General features: G+C 63.9%; 3 protein-coding genes across 8 annotated transcripts; all 3 read left to right on the forward strand.

Moving 5' to 3' along the window:
* The first annotated feature begins 35 nt into the window (after nt 1-35).
* On the forward strand, nt 36-2,901 carry CABP2 (calcium binding protein 2). Of its 2 annotated transcripts, XM_053944878.1 has the most exons (8): nt 503-584; nt 816-927; nt 1,032-1,193; nt 1,313-1,343; nt 1,415-1,549; nt 1,621-1,730; nt 1,809-1,956; nt 2,031-2,901. In XM_053944878.1, exons 2-8 carry the CDS (start codon nt 886-888, stop codon nt 2,054-2,056), a joined length of 654 nt encoding a protein of 217 aa, XP_053800853.1. In that variant the 5' UTR covers nt 503-584; nt 816-885; the 3' UTR covers nt 2,057-2,901. The 2 variants fall into 2 exon arrangements, with proteins under 2 accessions (XP_053800852.1, XP_053800853.1); XM_053944877.1 differs by lacking the exon at nt 816-927 and having other exon boundaries at nt 36-584.
* A 354-nt stretch (nt 2,902-3,255) lies between these two features.
* Nucleotides 3,256-4,429, forward strand: CDK2AP2 (cyclin dependent kinase 2 associated protein 2). The gene is made up of 4 exons (XM_053944879.1): nt 3,256-3,625; nt 3,779-3,879; nt 3,972-4,104; nt 4,218-4,429. The coding sequence occupies exons 1-4, from the start codon at nt 3,535-3,537 to the stop codon at nt 4,283-4,285; spliced, it is 393 nt and encodes a 130-aa protein (XP_053800854.1). The 5' UTR covers nt 3,256-3,534; the 3' UTR covers nt 4,286-4,429.
* Nucleotides 4,430-4,520: 91 nt separating this feature from the next.
* Nucleotides 4,521-15,886, forward strand: PITPNM1 (phosphatidylinositol transfer protein membrane associated 1). 5 transcript variants are annotated; one of them, XM_053944865.1, is made up of 24 exons: nt 4,521-4,782; nt 5,339-5,456; nt 6,100-6,314; nt 6,388-6,509; nt 8,764-8,988; nt 9,074-9,388; nt 9,703-9,798; nt 9,906-10,013; nt 10,122-10,183; nt 10,254-10,498; nt 11,000-11,189; nt 11,293-11,400; nt 11,494-11,636; nt 11,864-12,042; nt 12,377-12,547; nt 12,732-12,881; nt 12,969-13,129; nt 13,203-13,313; nt 13,447-13,563; nt 13,772-13,920; nt 14,021-14,170; nt 14,501-14,684; nt 14,932-15,060; nt 15,166-15,886. In XM_053944865.1, the coding sequence occupies exons 2-24, from the start codon at nt 5,379-5,381 to the stop codon at nt 15,430-15,432; spliced, it is 3,675 nt and encodes a 1,224-aa protein (XP_053800840.1). In that variant the 5' UTR covers nt 4,521-4,782; nt 5,339-5,378; the 3' UTR covers nt 15,433-15,886. The 5 variants fall into 5 exon arrangements, with proteins under 5 accessions (XP_053800840.1, XP_053800842.1, XP_053800843.1 ...); XM_053944867.1 differs by having other exon boundaries at nt 4,640-4,782; nt 12,981-13,129; XM_053944864.1 differs by lacking the exon at nt 4,521-4,782 and having other exon boundaries at nt 4,820-5,456.
* The last annotated feature ends 110 nt before the right edge of the window (nt 15,887-15,996 follow it).

A 15,996-nucleotide genomic window follows, 5' to 3' on the forward strand; every position in this document is an offset into this window, starting at 1 on the left:
CACAAGGCGGGCTCGCGGGCGCCGAGGGGGCGTGGCCTCGCTGGCGGCGCGCCGGCACGTGCCCCGCGCCCGGGCCCGGGTCGGGTTTCGGCGCTGAAACCGGAGCCCCCCGTCCGCCTCCCCCGGAGCCCCCCGGGGCGCCCCGCTCCCCCCCGCTCCGGCGCCCCGGGGGGTCGCTGCGCTCCACCCGATCTCCTGCACTACGCGCCGGGTCCCGGGGACAGCGGTGGCCTCGTCCCTGCGAGGGTCGAGCGCAGGTTCGGGGCGATCTGGTTTCCTCCTGCTTGGCCCCCCGGTCGTGGGGAGAAGGAGCAGGAGCGGGCGGAATGTTCTTTCTCTTCCGCGGGCCGCAGCGGCGCGGCACCGGCAGCCCCGCGCCCCCCACCTGCCGGGGCGCCCCCCGACGTCACGGCCCCGGCCGGAGGGGTGCCCGCGGCTCCCGCCCGGCCCCTCGGCTCAGGGGTCCCGGCACCGCCGGCACTGCGGGGAGCCAGGGGAGATTAAGCCGTAGTGGTGCGGCCCCCATGGAGCTTCAGCGGGCTACCGAGGAGCCGGGGCCTCGGCCGCCCCCCGCTTTTGGGCAGGTAACCGGCGGCGGGGACGGGGCCGGGGCACGGTGCGTGCCGGGGATCCTGCGTGTCCTCGCAGGGAGGCTGCGGGCCTGGGGAACAGCTGGGCGGCTGCCCACATCTGGAGCAGGGCGGCCGAGCGGGAATAATCCGGAGGATTATGCACGCGGGCGCGGCACCCACCCCCCCGCGCCTGCCCTGCATATCCCCAGATATTCCATAAAAACCTCAAATCCCCGGTGGCAGCCCCACGGTCTGCGCCAGCCAGCCCCCCCGGGGCCAGGCATGTCCTGCGGCGTGGGGGCAGCCCCCAGCCATGGGCAACTGCACCAAGACCCCTGAGCGGCGGCTCCCCAAGGTACGGCAGGGCTGTGACACCCCGTGGGGCAGGAGGAGGAGGAGGAGGAGGGGGTCCCTGCTTGGCCCCCCCCCCCTCGCCTCTGACGCCTGCTCCACCCGCAGGATGGGAAGCCACGCTCGGGCGCTCCAGGCTCCGGCGCAGGGGACTCTGAGGACGTGCTGGACGCGGCGCAGACGCCCCCGATGCAGGGATACTCGGTGCTGCAGGGGCTGGTGGGGCCGGCCTGCATCTTCCTGCGGCAGAGCATCGCCATCACCCAACGGGTACGCGACCGTCCCCTCCCGTGTGCTGCCTGTGCTCCAGGGGGGCTTAGGGCAGAATCCCTGTGGGATCCCTGGGAATAGGACCCCTCCTTCCTCTCTTCCCGTTTTCTCTTCCCCAGGACCGGGAGCTGCGGCCCGAGGAGATCGAAGGTGAGGCGCTGGGGAGGGGGGTCCCGCTCGGGTGGGTGGCGGTGCCGGCGGTGACACTGTGGTGTTCTCAGAGCTGAAGCAGGCGTTCCGGGAGTTCGACAAGGACCACGATGGCTACATCAGCTACAAGGACCTGGGCGAGTGCATGCGGACCATGGGCTACATGCCCACAGAGATGGAGCTCATCGAGCTGTCCCAGCAGATCAGTACGTGGTGGGGCAGCGGGTGCCCGTCAATCCCTGCCCCACGCCCCGCTGACGCCCCTCTCCTGCCGCAGCCGGGGGCAAGGTGGATTTTGATGATTTCGTGGAGCTGATGGGCCCCAAGATGCTGGCGGAGACGGCGGATATGATTGGGATCAAGGAGCTGCGTGACGCCTTCCGTGAGGTACGGGGGCGGTGGGGACAGACAGGTAGGCTGTCAGCGTGCCAGGGGTGGCCGGCGGCAACGGGACCTTGTCCGCAGTTTGACACCAATGGGGACGGACAGATCAGCATGGCGGAGCTGCGGGAGGCCATGCGCAAGCTCCTGGGGCAGCAGCTCAACTACCGGGAGGTGGATGAGATCCTCAAGGACGTGGATCTCAATGGCGATGGCCTGGTGGACTTCGAAGGTAGGAGCAGGGGAGGGGCCAGGAGCACCCCCAGGGACATCTGGGATGTTCCAGGTGCGTGTTTCCCCCGGCAGAGTTTGTGCGGATGATGTCGCGCTGAGGGCGGTGTGTGCCAAAGCGGGACCCAAGCCCCCGTGCCTTACAAAGACCAGGGGGCCACAGAGGGACCCCCAGCTCCAGGGGCTGGGGCAGTGCTGGCACAGCGGCGCCCATGCCTGGGGGTGAGGCTGGGTGCCGGAGCTGCTCCGATGCTGAGGTCTGACCGTGGTGGGAGGCACCGGGGCCGAAGTCGGGACCCTTTTCTGCACAGGCTCAGCCGAGCTTTGACTACTCTCGCCCTCATCTCTGCTCTCTCCCTGCATCATCCCCCTTCCCACCCAGATCTCACCCTAAAAGTCTCGCCATTGTGGTCCCCTGTCCTTCAGCTGTTCCCCATCCCTGCTGCTCATCCCTCCAGCCTCCATTCTCACACTGAGCCCCTCGGGCTCCCCCCACACCAGCTTTAATGCGGACTGCGCAGCATAACCCGCCCCATCACCATGGTTTGAGCTCAGACCCACCCCAGGCCCGCCTAGGGTGAGGCGTCCCTCCCCTTTCGGGGCTGGCACAGACCCTCGTGGATGTTCTGGCAGCCCCCAGCACAGGGGAGACTCCTGGCAGCCCGGCCAGGAGATCCTCCAGGAGACAAATAAAGCATTACTGGGTGGAAGGGCCTCAGCCAGCTGCAGGCAGGGCTGCTGTAGGTACCCCCCCTGCCCTGGCTGCAGTTTTGGGGCCAATTTTGCCCTTTTGAAACGATAAAACTCTCTCTACAGGCTTTTGGTTCTTGTTTTATGTTGTTTCCAAAGAGTTTATTCGTGATCGTGCCATCCACTGGTATCCCCCAAAACCCTGGACTCCCACTGTGTGTGTTACGGGAACCCCGCAGTGAGCCGGGACCGCGGGCACAGGGCTCCGGGGAAGGCACGGCCGGCGGGTGGGGCTGGTTCCCCAAAGCCCGGGCCGGGGTCCACCCCCGTAGAGAGTCGGGACGCCCTGACCGGCACCGGCTCGGGGCTGTGCGGTGACTCGGGGTCCCTTGGCGGCGGGGGGAGCGCGGCGGTGCCGCTCCCGGTGCCCCCCCCCACCCCGTGCCCCCCGAGGCGGTGGCACCGGTCGGTCACGTGACCCCGAGGGGCCCCCGCCGGGCGAGGGGGCGTGGCCTATGCAGCGGTCACGTGCTCGGAGAGGCACCGAGGGGGGCGGGGCCGACGCCGCGTGTCTCCACGGTGACCGGCCGGCGGGCGCGCGGCGGCGTGATGACGTCGCGCTCGTGACGCGCCTGCGTCATCACCGCGAGCGCCGGCGGCGGCTGAGGGGGGAGAGACCCGGGTCAGGCCGGGGCCGCGCAGCGCTACCGGGAACCGGGGCCGCCGCGCTCCGCTCCGGTTCCCGGCTTCCCGCCGGGCCGAGCGGGGCCGAGCTGAGCTGAAGAGAGGCGGGCACCGGCGATACAACCGGCGGGGCGAGCGCGGGGGCCGCACGCCGACCCCCGCCGCGGGGCTCCAGGGATCCGGGAGCGGCGGGCGGCCGTCGGGGATGTCCTACAAGCCTATCGCTCCCGCCCCCGCTACCCCCGGAGCCGCCAGCGCCAGCCCCGCCCCGCCGGGGCCCGGGGCACCGTCCGCCGGTGAGAGAACGCCGCGGGAACCGCGGGGGACGGGGGCACCGGGAGCGGAGAGGGACCGGAGGGATGGAGGGGGGTATCCCGGGAAGGGATGGTACCGGATGAGGGAGGTACCGAGGAGGAGGGAGTGCGGCCGTGACCCTCAGTTTCTCGCAGCCACGAGTGTCCCGTCGCCCTCCGGTTCCGTCCCTGGCGCCGCCGCCCCTTTCCGGCCGCTCTTCAATGACTTCGGGCCGCCGTCCATGGGCTACGTGCAGGTGAGGCGCGGGGCCGGGGCCCGTGGGGCCGGGCGCGGCGGCGGGGGCGGCCCCCAGCCCCTCCGTCCCTGCTTGTCCCCCTGTTCCCGCAGGCCATGAAGCCCCCCGGGGCGCAGGGCTCGCAGAGCACCTACACCGACCTGCTCTCGGTCATCGAGGAGATGGGGAAGGAGATCCGGCCCACCTACGCCGGCAGCAAGAGCGCCATGGAGCGGCTGAAGCGGGGTAGGGGCAGGGTGGGGAACCGGGCGGCCGCGGGGCTGCGCCCCCGAGGCTCCTCAGCCCCGCGGGGAGCGACTGGAGGGTGATTCGAGGTGTCCCTGTTCTTCTCCCCGCAGGGATCATCCACGCCCGGGCGCTGGTCAGGGAGTGCCTGGCAGAGACAGAGCGAAACGCCCGCACGTAACGGCAGCTGCCACCCGGGACCCCCCGGGACCTCCCGGTGGTGGCGGCGGGGGCGGGGGGGCCGCCGTGCTGCCCGAGCCCCCCCTCCCCGCGCTCTCCGCTCTTTATAAATGCGTGTTTTTATAAATAAAGGACAATGTTGGGACTTGGCCTCGGTGTGTCCCTGCGGGGGTGGGTCACGATGGCGATGGTGGGACGTGGGGTAGAGGTGGGGGAGTCCGGGGAGGGTTTGGAGCCGCGCTGGGTGGGTGTCCCGGAGCTGAGAGGTGCAGGAGTGATAAAGCCACTGGCTGATCACTTTAAAAAGTGGCTTTTAAAATAAAACACCGGGTTTTTCCGGGGCGGCGGTGCCGGTACACGCGGAGCGCCCGTGAGTGGCGCTCGCTGCCTTCCGCTCTCTGACGTCACGGCCCCCCCCCCACCTCCCTACGTCACGGCTGTCGCCGTGGGAACGGGCTGTGATGTCACGATCCGAGGGGCCGGTGCGGAGCGGCGCAGGTTTGGTGGGCCCGGGGGCGGCGGGGACCGGGCGGGCGGGGGGGAGTGGAGGGGGCCGCGTTGCCATGGCAACGGAGCCGAGCCGAGTGCGGCCGAGCCGGGCCGAACCCGGGGCCGAGAGGGGCCGAGCGGTACCGGACTGAGCCGAACGTGGGACCGAGCCGGGCCGAACGCGGGGACGAGGGTGGCCGAGCGGTACCAGACTGAACCGAACCGGGAGCCGAGCGGTACCAGACTCCGCCGAACCCGGAGCCGAGCTTTTCCGAGCCGGGCCGAACCTGGGGTCGAGCGGTGCCGGGCGGTACCGGACTCAGCCGAGCGTGGTGCCGAGCCGGGTCGAACCCGGGACCGAGCAGAGCCGAGCGGTATCGGACTCAGCCGAACCCGGAGCCGAGCGATACCGGACTCAGCCGAACCCAGGGACGGAGCGGGTCTGAGACGGGCCGAACCCGTACCGGGCTGAGCTGAGTGTGCCCCGAGCGGTTCTGAAGGGGTGCCGAACCGGCCCGAGCTGTCCCGAAGCCGGCCCGGTCCGGTGTAACGGAAACCCCCTCAGGAGCTGCTCCCGCTGTGCCCCGCTGTGCCCCGCCGCCGCCATGCTGATCAAGGAGTACCACATCCTGCTGCCCATGAGCCTGGAGGAGTACCAGGTGGCCCAGCTGTACATGATCCAGGTGGGAATGTGGGGCTGAGCATGAGGGCTTGGGGGAGCTGCGGTGCTGAGCGAGGGGCTGGGGTTGCAGGGGTCTGGGGGATGAGCCCGGGGGCTGCACGGCTCTGCGGTTTGTGGGGCTGAGCCTGAGGGCTGTGGGGTCCAAGGGCCGAGACTGAGGGGGTGCACAGGGCTGTGGGGCTGGGCATGAGGAGCTGGAGGGGTGCAGGGATCTGTGACTGAGGGAGTGTGGGGGGCTGAGAGAGGCTGGAGATTGTAGCCTGACGGGTGTAGTGGGGAGGAATGAAGGGTGCAGGGGCTGAGACTGGGGGTGCACAGGGGACTATGAGGCTGAGCATGGGGTCCTGGAGGGTGTAAGGGGGCTGTGGGGCTGAGTGTGGGGAACTGGGGAGGTGTAGGGCTGAGCATGGAGCCTGGAGGGGCACGGGGTGGGGCTGAGGCTGATCCCAAGGGATTGGTAGGTTGCAGGGATGTCACTGAGGCTTTGGGTGGGTTTGGGACCACCGAGCCAAGCAGGGGGTCCTGTGAGCAGGTGTGGGGCTGGTGGATGCAGGCACATGGAGACAGGAGCGTACAGGGACTCTAGGCACCTGTGGGAGTCTCGGGGCTTGGAGGGGCTGCACTGAGCCATTGTCTCTGTGCAGAAGAAGAGCCGGGAGGAGTCGAGTGGTGAGGGCAGTGGCGTGGAGATCCTGGCCAACCGACCCTACAGCGATGGCCCCGGGGGCAGCGGCCAGTACACCCACAAGATCTACCATGTTGGCTCCCACATCCCCAGCTGGTTCCGGGCGCTGCTCCCCAAAGCCGCGCTGCAGGTGGAGGAGGAGTCCTGGAATGCTTATCCCTACACACGCACCAGGTGGGAGCTGGGAGGCGGCAGGGTGGGCTGCAGGACTGGCCGTGCCCCTGGGCTCACTCCCGTGCCCCTCCAGGTACACATGTCCTTTCGTGGAGAAGTTTTCCATTGAGATCGAAACGTACTACCGCCCGGATGCGGGGCAGCAGACCAACATCTTCAACCTGAGCGCAGCGGAGAAGAGGCAGAGGATTTTGGGTGGGTATGGCTGGCTTGGGGAGCTGGGCAGGGCACTGTGGCTGCTGGGATTCCCACATAGTGCTTCTGGGATGGGTGTGTGGCTGTGACGGGGTCTTAGGGGCTCAACTTCACTCTACTTGCCAGTCCTCATGTTTCAGGGATGCTGGAAGGGAAGAGCTCCCTGGATCCTAAGCTCCCTGCCCGCTCCCTCTCAGCACTGCTGAATTAAGTTCCACATTAAAGATATTTTCAGGGAGAGTTTTGTCCTCTGCCTCTTCCCTTGCCTCTATTTCTGTTTGCAGCTTCTCCTTTCTAGTGCCAGCCTGCTCCCCTCTCCTTCTGTGTTCCAGCCTTATTCTGGCATGGATTTGCCTTCTCAGTCTCTCCTGGCGTACATGAGACCCCACACCTGGGTCCTGTGGGGTATTTTGGATCAACTGGAGCAGGGAGAGCCTGGAGAAGCATGTCCCCATTTTCCTACTCCCTGGCCTGCTTCCCCTCTCCCCAGGGCTTTGCTCCAGATCGCTGTCTGGCTCCTTTCCACTGGGAGTGGTGGGCAGAACGGGGAGCTCGGGGTGGGATTCTTCCCTCTCCATCGAGTTCCCATTCTCAGTGGTGTGGACATGGTCAGTTCAGGCGCCACAGTGTGGAGTGTGACGCCCTGCCTCTTAAAATGGAGGCCCAAAATAGGCACTCGGAGGAAATGATTCATCTGACCTATTTCTCTCCCTGGCTCTTGCAGCACTGGGGATGTCCGGCCGGGATACCGATGGCTGGGACCTGGGGGCAGGAATTCTGCCCCTACTGCCCCTGGGAAGCCACCAGGGCCAAGCAGATGGCATCAGGGCATGGCTCCGTGCCCGCTGCCTGGTTTTCCACTCTCGTGCCTGTCCGATGGGCATTCCACAGGGCACTCAGCATCTCCAGTGGCTGCTGCCTTCCACAGGGAGAAGGGTTGAAGTGGGACCAGCCCCAGTGTGGATCCCACTGGGATTTTCTCTGCCCTGGTGTCTTGTAGCACTGACAGATTTAAACCCCTCTCACGTTTCAAAGGGCAATGGAAAAACATGGTCAGGGATAACAGCTTCCTTGGCAGCTTTCTCCCAGTGGCAAAAGCAAAGGGAGTTGGATTGTGATGAGAATGACACTGCCAGGAGCTGCTTGGGGACAGCAGGTCCTATCCCAGCTCTTTGCTGCTGTTATCCAAGATGCTTGGCATCATGCTGTGCATTGCATCAATTTTGTGGATTCAGGGCATCTCTAGTTTTCTTTTCCCCCTTTTTTCAGCCTGAGCTGGAGGAAGAGAGGCTGACCTTGGGGACGTCAAGGGGTGCAAATAAAAGGGTTTGACATAGCCTGGAAATGGGGACAGTGCTGCAGGACAGTACTGGGAGCCAGTGGGGTGCCCAGGGATCCTCCAGACCATGACCTGGAGACAGGGCTGGAAAAACCAAATTCTAGCAGATTTTGTGCTGGATTGAGCCCAGATGGCTGTTGGATTGTGTTTTCCTAGGTGTTGTTCAGGAGCCCTTCTCTGGTCTTGGGAGGTCATCCTCATCTGGGGGGAGCTCACCCTCATTTTGGGAAAGGTCACCTTTGTTTGGGGATGGGGCTCATTGCCCTCCCCTGCCCCTGGCTCTCTGGAGGCTCCTGTGTCACATGGTGGTTTTGCTGTCCCCTGTTTTTGGGGACCCTCGGGCTTTTCAGGGTGGCTGGGACCACTCTGCAGGTGTCAGATCTGCCAGCTAATGCATGTATGTGTGTCAGTCCCGGCTCTCCCCATGCTCCCAGACCCTCCCTCCCTGTGCTGTTCCCTGGGGTGCCGGATTGGGATCCCACGTGGGGATGAAGATGTCTTTGGCTGCACCAAGGGCATCTGTGATGTTCCAGTCATGGGATTTTATATGTTCTATTAGGAAATTCTTCCCTGTGAGGGTGGTGAGGCCCTGACACAGGCTGCCCAGAGAAACTGCGGATGCTCCATCCCTGGAAGTGTCCAAGACCCGGGGCTTGGAGCCACCTGGGATAGTGGAATGTGTCCCTGCCCATGGCACGGGGTGGAATGAGATGATCCATAAGGTCCCTTCCAACCGAAACCATTCCAGGATTCTATGATTCCAGAACTCCAAGATTATAGAATTTTAGGACAGAGAGTATTTGCTGCCAGCTGTGTTGGGTGCATGGCTCGTGGGAATAATTTGACCTTATTTTTGTCCATTTTTCCTTGTTTTCTTATATGTGCTCCCATGACAAACGCTGTTCCCCCCCACAGACACCATTGACATTGTGCGTGATCCCATCTCCCCTGGGGAATACAAGCCCGAGGAGGATCCCAAACTCTACCACTCATCCAAGACAGGCCGGGGGCCGCTGGGGGATGACTGGCTGGAGGCAGCAGCAACCAGCGGGCCCCTCATGTGCGCCTACAAGCTCTGCAAGGTGGAGTTCCGATACTGGGGGATGCAGTCCAAGATCGAGCAGTTTATCCATGACGTGGGTGAGTTCAGACCTGTGGGCTGCTGGAGAGTCATTTGGGCAGCAGTGAGATCACACTGGACTCGCTTCCCCCTTTCTCCCCCCAGGTTTGAGGAAGGTGATGCTGCGCGCCCACCGCCAAGCCTGGTGCTGGCAGGATGAGTGGACGGACCTGACGATGGAGGATATCCGGCAGCTGGAGGAGGAGACGGCGCGAATGCTGGCACAGAAGATGGCCAAGTGTGCCGAGGGCGAGGAGCCACCTGCGGCTGGGGTCAGCCCCGGGGGGCAGCCGGAGCCAGATGGTCCTGGCGGTCAGGAGGAGGCTGAGCTGCAGGCGGGGACCGATAGCCCCTCGGATGATACCTTTGCCAAGCAATGGTCCACCTCTTCCCGGTCTTCCTACTCTTCCCAGCATGGAGGTGAGACCAGGTCCGGTGTGGTATTGCCCTGGATGCTGCGGTTCTCCATAGGAGATGTGTCAGGGGACCCTTTTGCCTGGCTTGGGTCTCCTTGGCTGGGGCTCTGGGTGTTCGAGGTCTAGTCCCAGGTTTCTTGAAGGGGCCCTGGATGATCCCGGGATGGTCACAGGTCTCCCAAGGAGGGACTCTGGGTGACACAGGGATGGCCCCAGATCTCCCTGGGCATCTGGGTCCAGGACCAAGGGGGAGCTGTGGGGCAGGAGAGGGGGTCTCTCTGCAGGGGGTTGTGAGTGCTGACCCCCCATGGGTGGTAGGGGGCGTGTCTCCTCAGAGTCTGTCAGAGTGGCGGATGCAGAACATTGCCCGGGACTCGGAGAACAGCTCAGAAGAGGAATTTTTCGATGCTCACGGTACTGGCACCATCTTGGAACAGGCTGGGTGGGGGCAGAGGCACCTGAGGATGGGTGTGCAGGCACAGGGGTATCCTCCCACCCACGCTTCCCTCCTGCCTCTGCAGAGGATCTGTCTGACAGCGATGAGGTCTTTGCCAAGGAGATGACCAAGTGGAGCTCCAATGACTTCTTGGACACGCTTGAGCGGCCAGCAGAGCTGGACGAGGCACTGGGTGAGCGCTGGGGGTGCTCTGGCCCCAAATCCTGGGGTGGATGTCCTGGTAGGGGCCCGATTCCCACCTGGAGACCTCAGCTGCCTCACCAGGGCTGTGTGCTCGCAGGGGACGGAGCCAGCACCGCCAAGGGGGATGGTGAAGGATTGGGAACATCCAGCTTCCCTGAGGTGCGTGTCCCCTCCCTCGGGCCGTGCCCTCCTGCCGTGCCCCCCGACTTGACTGCTCTCCTTCCTGCAGGGTGGCACAGCAGAGAGCACGGAGCAGATGTGCCGGATCCACGCGCTCTTCCTCATCCTCCACAGTGGGAACATCCTGGATCAGGGAGCGGGCGAGCCAGGCTCCAAGCAGGCGGATGTGCAGACACTGGCGGCCACCTTTGATGCTGTCACCCGAGTCCACTTTCCTGAGGCACTGGGACATGTAGCCCTGCGCCTGGTGCCCTGCCCACCCATCTGTGCTGCAGCCTACGCCCTTGTCTCCAAGTATGGATTCCCACTGGGAAAGCAGGGAACCAGGGAGCTGGTATTCTTGGAAAGGGGACTTCAGATCTGGTGGGACGTTAAGGACTGGGGAGGGGGTGGGGGTTAACTCCTGGTGCAGCATCTTGGAGCAAGCGTTATGTGGTGAGATGGGATGGGATACTTATAATTCCTGGTGTGGTATCCCAGGGCATGCTGGTGTTTTTGTGTGGGATGAGGACAGTGAGGTGGGATGGGATAGGATGGGAATAACTCCTCATGCAGCATCCTGGGTTGACCAGGCATTGTGCAGAGGGATGGGGACATCAAGGTAGCATGGAATGGCATGGAATTGGATGGGATGGGGTAACTCTGGATACAGCATCCCGGGTGAGCAAGTGTCTTGTGGTGGGAGGGAATGGGATAGGGATTACTCCTGGTGTGGCATCCCGGGGTGAACCAGTACCATGCAATGGAATGGGATATCAGAACAATCACGTTCATCCCTCACCATGTTCCCCTCAGGCTCAGCCCCTACAGCCATGACAGGGACAGCCTGTCCAGCAGCCAGGACCACATCCCGCTGGCAGCGCTCCCACTGCTGGCCACCTCCTCTGGCATCTACCAGCAGGCCGTGGGCACTGTCATCACCCGTGCCAACCAGGCCTACGCAGCCTTCCTGCACTCTGGAGAGGGCACTGGCTTCTGCGGCCAGGTGAGGTGGAATCTGGGGGGAAGCTTGGCTGTGGGGTCCAGCTGTGACCCTGCATGGAGGGTTTAGGGGTTTCACTCTCCCTGTGGATCTGTGGTCTCCACAGGTGGTGCTGCTGGGGGACTGTGTGGGTGGCATCCTGGGATTCGATGCCCTGTGCCAGAGCCGGGCAGGCTCAGGGGGCAGCCGGAGCAGCAGCCGCCGTGGCAGCCTGGTGAGTGCCTTGCATTCCAACACCCCACGGGGAGGGTTTGGGGGTGCACTGGGGGCTATATGGGATCTGGGTGTTTGCTGCCTCTCCCTGCAGAGCACAGAGCCCATCTCCCCAGAGCAGTGTGGCGGCCTGGACCCGCTGTCTGATGGGACAGAGGGAGCGCTAGTATTGGGCCAGGCCAGCCCTGAGCCCCCAGGGACACAGGGGGACAGCCAGCAGCACAGCTCCACGTGCAGGTGAGCACAAGGGGGATGGTTGGCTATATTGTGTTTTATGGAAAGGGTGAAATTCCCATCTGCTCCAGGCTGGGAAGGAGCATTTCATGGAGGCTACCTGCCCCGGGGGGGATCTTGCTGGAGCTCCTCTGGTATAGCAGGACCACACCAGGCACAGCTTTGCCTTCAGAATAGTGGTAGTGGAATGTTGACATCCCTCCCCATGCCTACTGTCTCTGCTGTCCCAGCCTGCAGAGCAGTGAGGCCCCACTGGAGGCAGAGGCACCCCGGAGCAGTGCCGTGGCGCTGGATGGGGCAGAGGGTGCCAGCACCCGCCTCGAATTTAAGGTATCCGGCTTCTTCCTCTTCGGTTCCCCACTGGGGCTGGTGCTCGCGCTGCGCAAGACCGTCATGCCTACTCTGGATGGTGAGGATCCCTGCCTGCCACGGTGCCAGCCCCTGAGCCTCCCTGCAGGGCTCAAGTCCCTGAGTCATGCTCATCTGACAAGCCTGAGCTCCCCAGGACCACCCCAGAGAGCCCTGCTTGGGTTGGCGCCCCTTGCATGCCCAGCCCTGGTTGTGTGGGTGTTGGTGGGTGGCTCAGTGTTCCTGCTCTGTGCCAGCCTCAGCCTATCCCTGCTGCCCCAAATTTCCCTCTCCAGCCTTTTCTCTTGCTGTATCCTGCTTTACCCCTCCTGTGTGTTTTGCTCCTGGTGCCCCCCAGCCCTTGTGGGCACCCCTGACCCCGCTCTGTGCTGCAGTGGCCCAGCTGCGTCCGGCCTGTGAGCAGATCTACAACCTCTTCCACGCTGCCGATCCCTGCGCCTCCCGCCTGGAGCCCCTCCTGGCCAAGGCCTTCCATGCTGTGCCCCCGCTCAGCGTGCCCCGATACCAGAAGTACCCCTTGGGTGATGGCACCTCGTCCCTGTTGGGTGAGCAGGTTCCCACCAGGCTGGTACCAGGCACCCTGGGGTCACGTCAGGGTACCCAGAGCACCCACATTCTGGCTGGGTGCGGCTAGAGGGATGTGCAAGCCCTTCCCACTGCTCTGAGGCTCTACTGGTGCGGTGGGTGTCCCTGGGGCCTCTGGATGTGCTCACCCAGCTCTCTCTTCAGCGGAGGCCCTGCAGACACACTCTGCCCTCTTCCTGCCCAAAGTGGATGTGGCTGCTCCCCCCACCCCCACTGGCAGCTTTGGGGGCTTCTGGAAGGGCAACGAGCCAACAGAGCCCCCCACTCCTGCCAGCACCAGTGAGGTTGTCAAGAGTAAGTGTCATCCCCACCCACCCCATCCCATGTGGGCACCTCAGGCTGCACAACAGGGGTTGAGGTCTGGAAAAGGCTTCATTCCAGCTCTCCCTGTAGTCCTGGAGCGCTGGTGGGGCTCGAAGCGCATTGACTACTCTCTGTACTGCCCCGATGCCCTGACTGCTTTCCCCACCATCACCCTGCCCCACCTCTTCCATGCCAGCTACTGGGAATCCTCTGATGTAGTGGCCTTCATTCTGCGCCAGGTATGGTGGGCACGGTGGGGTGGGTGGCAAGCTGGGGCTGGCCGAGGCTAAGCTGGTCCCGTGCTGTTGGCAGGTGATGGAGAAAGAGGGGCCACAGCCTGCGGAGAGCGAGGAGAGCTCCATCTACAGCCCTGCCATCCCTCGGGAGAAGTGGCAGCGCAAGCGCACCCAAGTGAAGATCCGGGTATGTGGCCAGTGGGAGGCCACCTGGGGCATCCTGGGCTGTGTGGGTTCTGGGACAATCCCACAGCCCAGTGGTGTCCCAGTGGCACCTCAGGAGCTCCCTCAGGAGCTGCTGAACACCCATGTGCCTGCAGAACGTGACGGCCAACCACCGTGCCTGCGATGTCATTGTGTGTGAGGGCAAAGCACAGGTCCTCAGCGGGCGCTTCATGTACGGACCCCTGGATGTGGTGACACTGACTGGGGAGAAGGTATTGCTGGGCTCAGGGGGCCACCAGGACCCCTTAAACAGGGTGGGGTGTCCAGGACCAGGCATGGGGCTGGTGTAACCCACAGTAGGGGAAGGATGTGGTTAACAGGACTCTGTGTGGGATGGCGGGAGAAGGTTGTAAGGACTTGCATGGGGACACAGCAGGATGTAGGGGTCCAGCCTGTGACCAGCCCATTCCCCTCTCTCAGGTGGACATCTACATCATGACACAGCCACTGTCAGGGAAGTGGCTGTACTATGGCACCGAAGTGACGAGTGGCAGCGGGCGCGTGACCTTCACCATCCCTCCAGACAAGGCTCTGGCCATCGGGATCTACCCTGTGCGCATGGTGGTCAGGTGAGGTGTTGCCTCAGTTTCTTCTCCAGCCCTTTTGGCAGAGCTACACCTGCTGCTCTGGCAGCAGGGCGGTGCTGAGCCACCACCTCTGCCATTGCAGAGGGGACCACAGCTATGCCGATGCGTACCTGACCGTGGTGGCCCGTGGTACCGAGTCCGTTGTGTTCAGCATTGACGGCTCCTTCACTGCCAGCGTCTCCATCATGGGCAGTGACCCCAAAGTGCGGGCGGGGGCTGTGGACGTTGTAAGGTGGGTGCCCTTCAGCCAGGGAGTCAGTCTCCCCATCTTTCATGCTGTAACAACTCAGTTGGGGGGTGTCAGAGCAAGGACAAGGGGGAGGGTGTTCCACCACGCCCTTGCCTCCAGCACATCATCTCTGTGCTGGTGCCCTATTGTGGAAAATAATCCTCTCCAAGTTTGGATGTGGTCCCCACTGCTCTGCCTTCTCCTTGATAAAATCCCTGGGAGCAGGGAGGTTTTGGAGGTAGTACCCACACATGCTATATTGGGAGATCCCAGCTTGCCATAGCAGGACTGTCTCCACACAGGCTCCTGGCAGCCACCCATGTCCCCTCCTAGGCACTGGCAGGACTCGGGGTACATGATCATCTACGTGACGGGGCGCCCCGACATGCAGAAGCACCGTGTGGTGGCCTGGCTGTCCCAGCACAACTTCCCCCACGGCGCCGTCTCCTTCTGTGACGGGCTCACCCACGACCCGCTGCGCCAGAAAGCCGCCTTCCTGCAGAGCCTGCGCAGCGAGGTGGGCATGGGGATGCTGCTGGGACACAGGGCTGGTGATGGGGTGGTGTGGGCTGTGCTGAATCCTGTGCACCCTCTGCATCCCGGTGGAGATGCTGGGAGCTGGACTGTATTGCCATGGCAGAGCTGGAAGCTTCTCAGGGTAGCTCCCAGCCATCCCTCTTAACATGAGGATGTCCCAGCCCTTGGGGGTAGCTGTCCTTGTGGGAAGGGTTGTTCCTTGCCCTAATGCTCTTGTCCCTGGGCAGGCAGAGATCTCCATAGTCGCTGGCTACGGCTCCACCAAGGATGTCTCTGTCTACAGCTCACTGGGACTCGCGCCAGCACACATCTACATTGTGGGACGGGCCGTCAAGAAGTTCCACAACCAATGCCAGGTATGCTGGTGGCGGGGCTGGGGACAGTCTGGGGATGCAGGGGATGATGGCTGACCCCACCAGCCGGCCGTGGCCACTGGCTCAGGCTGTCTCTGTGTCCTGCAGTTCCTCTCTGAGGGTTATGTTGCCCACCTGGCCCAGTTGGAAGCCGCAGCCCTGGCTCACTCCCCCAAGGGCCCCCCACGACCCGTGCTGGGCAAAGGCACCTATGGCTGCCCGACGCCTGTTGACTTCCTGCGGAAGCAGAGCCAGCTCCTGCGCTCCCGGGGCTCCAGCCAGGCAGAGCGGGATGGGGGGCCCCCCTCAGCACCCCCTGGCTTTTCCCGGACCAAGCCCCGTAGCATCAGCCTCAAGCTGGAGGGTGAGGAGTGAGGGTGGCATGGCCATGTCCCCCCTCTGCCACATCCCTGATTTCCCAGCAAGGAGCACCTGGGGACAGAGCTGGTGCTGGGCCATGAGGCCATCGCAAGGAGATGAGGGTGCTGGGTCCCCTGAGACCAGGGGGTGCTGGGAGAAGGCTCAGAGTCCCCCAGAGGACCAGAGTGATCCCCTCAGTGCTGACCACCCTGGGTCCTCCCTGCTGCCCCCAGCCCTGTCCCCTCTGGTCCTTTGGGGCCATTGGGCAGTGCCCAGTGGGGTCTGCACCCCAGGGTCATTATCCCTGTGCAGAACTGGGGGCTGTGGCTGTGCCCCAGAGCAAGTGGCACCTCTCCACCTATTTATTTCCGTCTGGTGTCACGGCGCAGGGCTGGGTTGGGGTTCCAGAGTGGTTCCTCTGTTCCCCCCCTTTCGTTTTGGTGTTGAATAAAGAGATGTTATGACAAGGTGCCAGCACCCACGAGTCTGCTCTGTGCCTGTGGCTGCAGGGTTCCCACCCACTGGGAAAGCCCTGGGGAGCCTCCAGGGACACTGTGTCCCACAGAGAGGTGGCTGTGG

The sequence above is a fragment of the Vidua chalybeata genome, chromosome 6 (assembly GCF_026979565.1).
Source record: "Vidua chalybeata isolate OUT-0048 chromosome 6, bVidCha1 merged haplotype, whole genome shotgun sequence".
Classification (NCBI taxonomy): Eukaryota; Metazoa; Chordata; class Aves; order Passeriformes; family Viduidae; genus Vidua; species Vidua chalybeata.

What these genes read in the sequence shown, in the direction of transcription:
- CABP2 (XM_053944877.1), top strand. Translation starts at nt 327, where the DNA reads ATGTTCTTTCTCTTCCGCGGGCCGCAGCGGCGCGGCACCGGCAGCCCC. An exon ending in CGCCCCCCGCTTTTGGGCAG is followed by an intron (nt 585 to 1,031) that starts GTAACCGGCGGC and finishes CTCCACCCGCAG; the next exon opens with GATGGGAAGCCACGCTCGGG. An exon ending in CGAGCTGTCCCAGCAGATCA is followed by an intron (nt 1,550 to 1,620) that starts GTACGTGGTGGG and finishes CTCCTGCCGCAG; the next exon opens with CCGGGGGCAAGGTGGATTTT.
- CDK2AP2 (XM_053944879.1), top strand. Translation starts at nt 3,535, where the DNA reads ATGTCCTACAAGCCTATCGCTCCCGCCCCCGCTACCCCCGGAGCCGCC. An exon ending in GCCCGGGGCACCGTCCGCCG is followed by an intron (nt 3,626 to 3,778) that starts GTGAGAGAACGC and finishes AGTTTCTCGCAG; the next exon opens with CCACGAGTGTCCCGTCGCCC. An exon ending in CATGGAGCGGCTGAAGCGGG is followed by an intron (nt 4,105 to 4,217) that starts GTAGGGGCAGGG and finishes TTCTCCCCGCAG; the next exon opens with GGATCATCCACGCCCGGGCG.
- PITPNM1 (XM_053944865.1), top strand. Translation starts at nt 5,379, where the DNA reads ATGCTGATCAAGGAGTACCACATCCTGCTGCCCATGAGCCTGGAGGAG. An exon ending in TGGCACCTCGTCCCTGTTGG is followed by an intron (nt 12,548 to 12,731) that starts GTGAGCAGGTTC and finishes CTCTCTCTTCAG; the next exon opens with CGGAGGCCCTGCAGACACAC. An exon ending in TGGCCTTCATTCTGCGCCAG is followed by an intron (nt 13,130 to 13,202) that starts GTATGGTGGGCA and finishes TGCTGTTGGCAG; the next exon opens with GTGATGGAGAAAGAGGGGCC.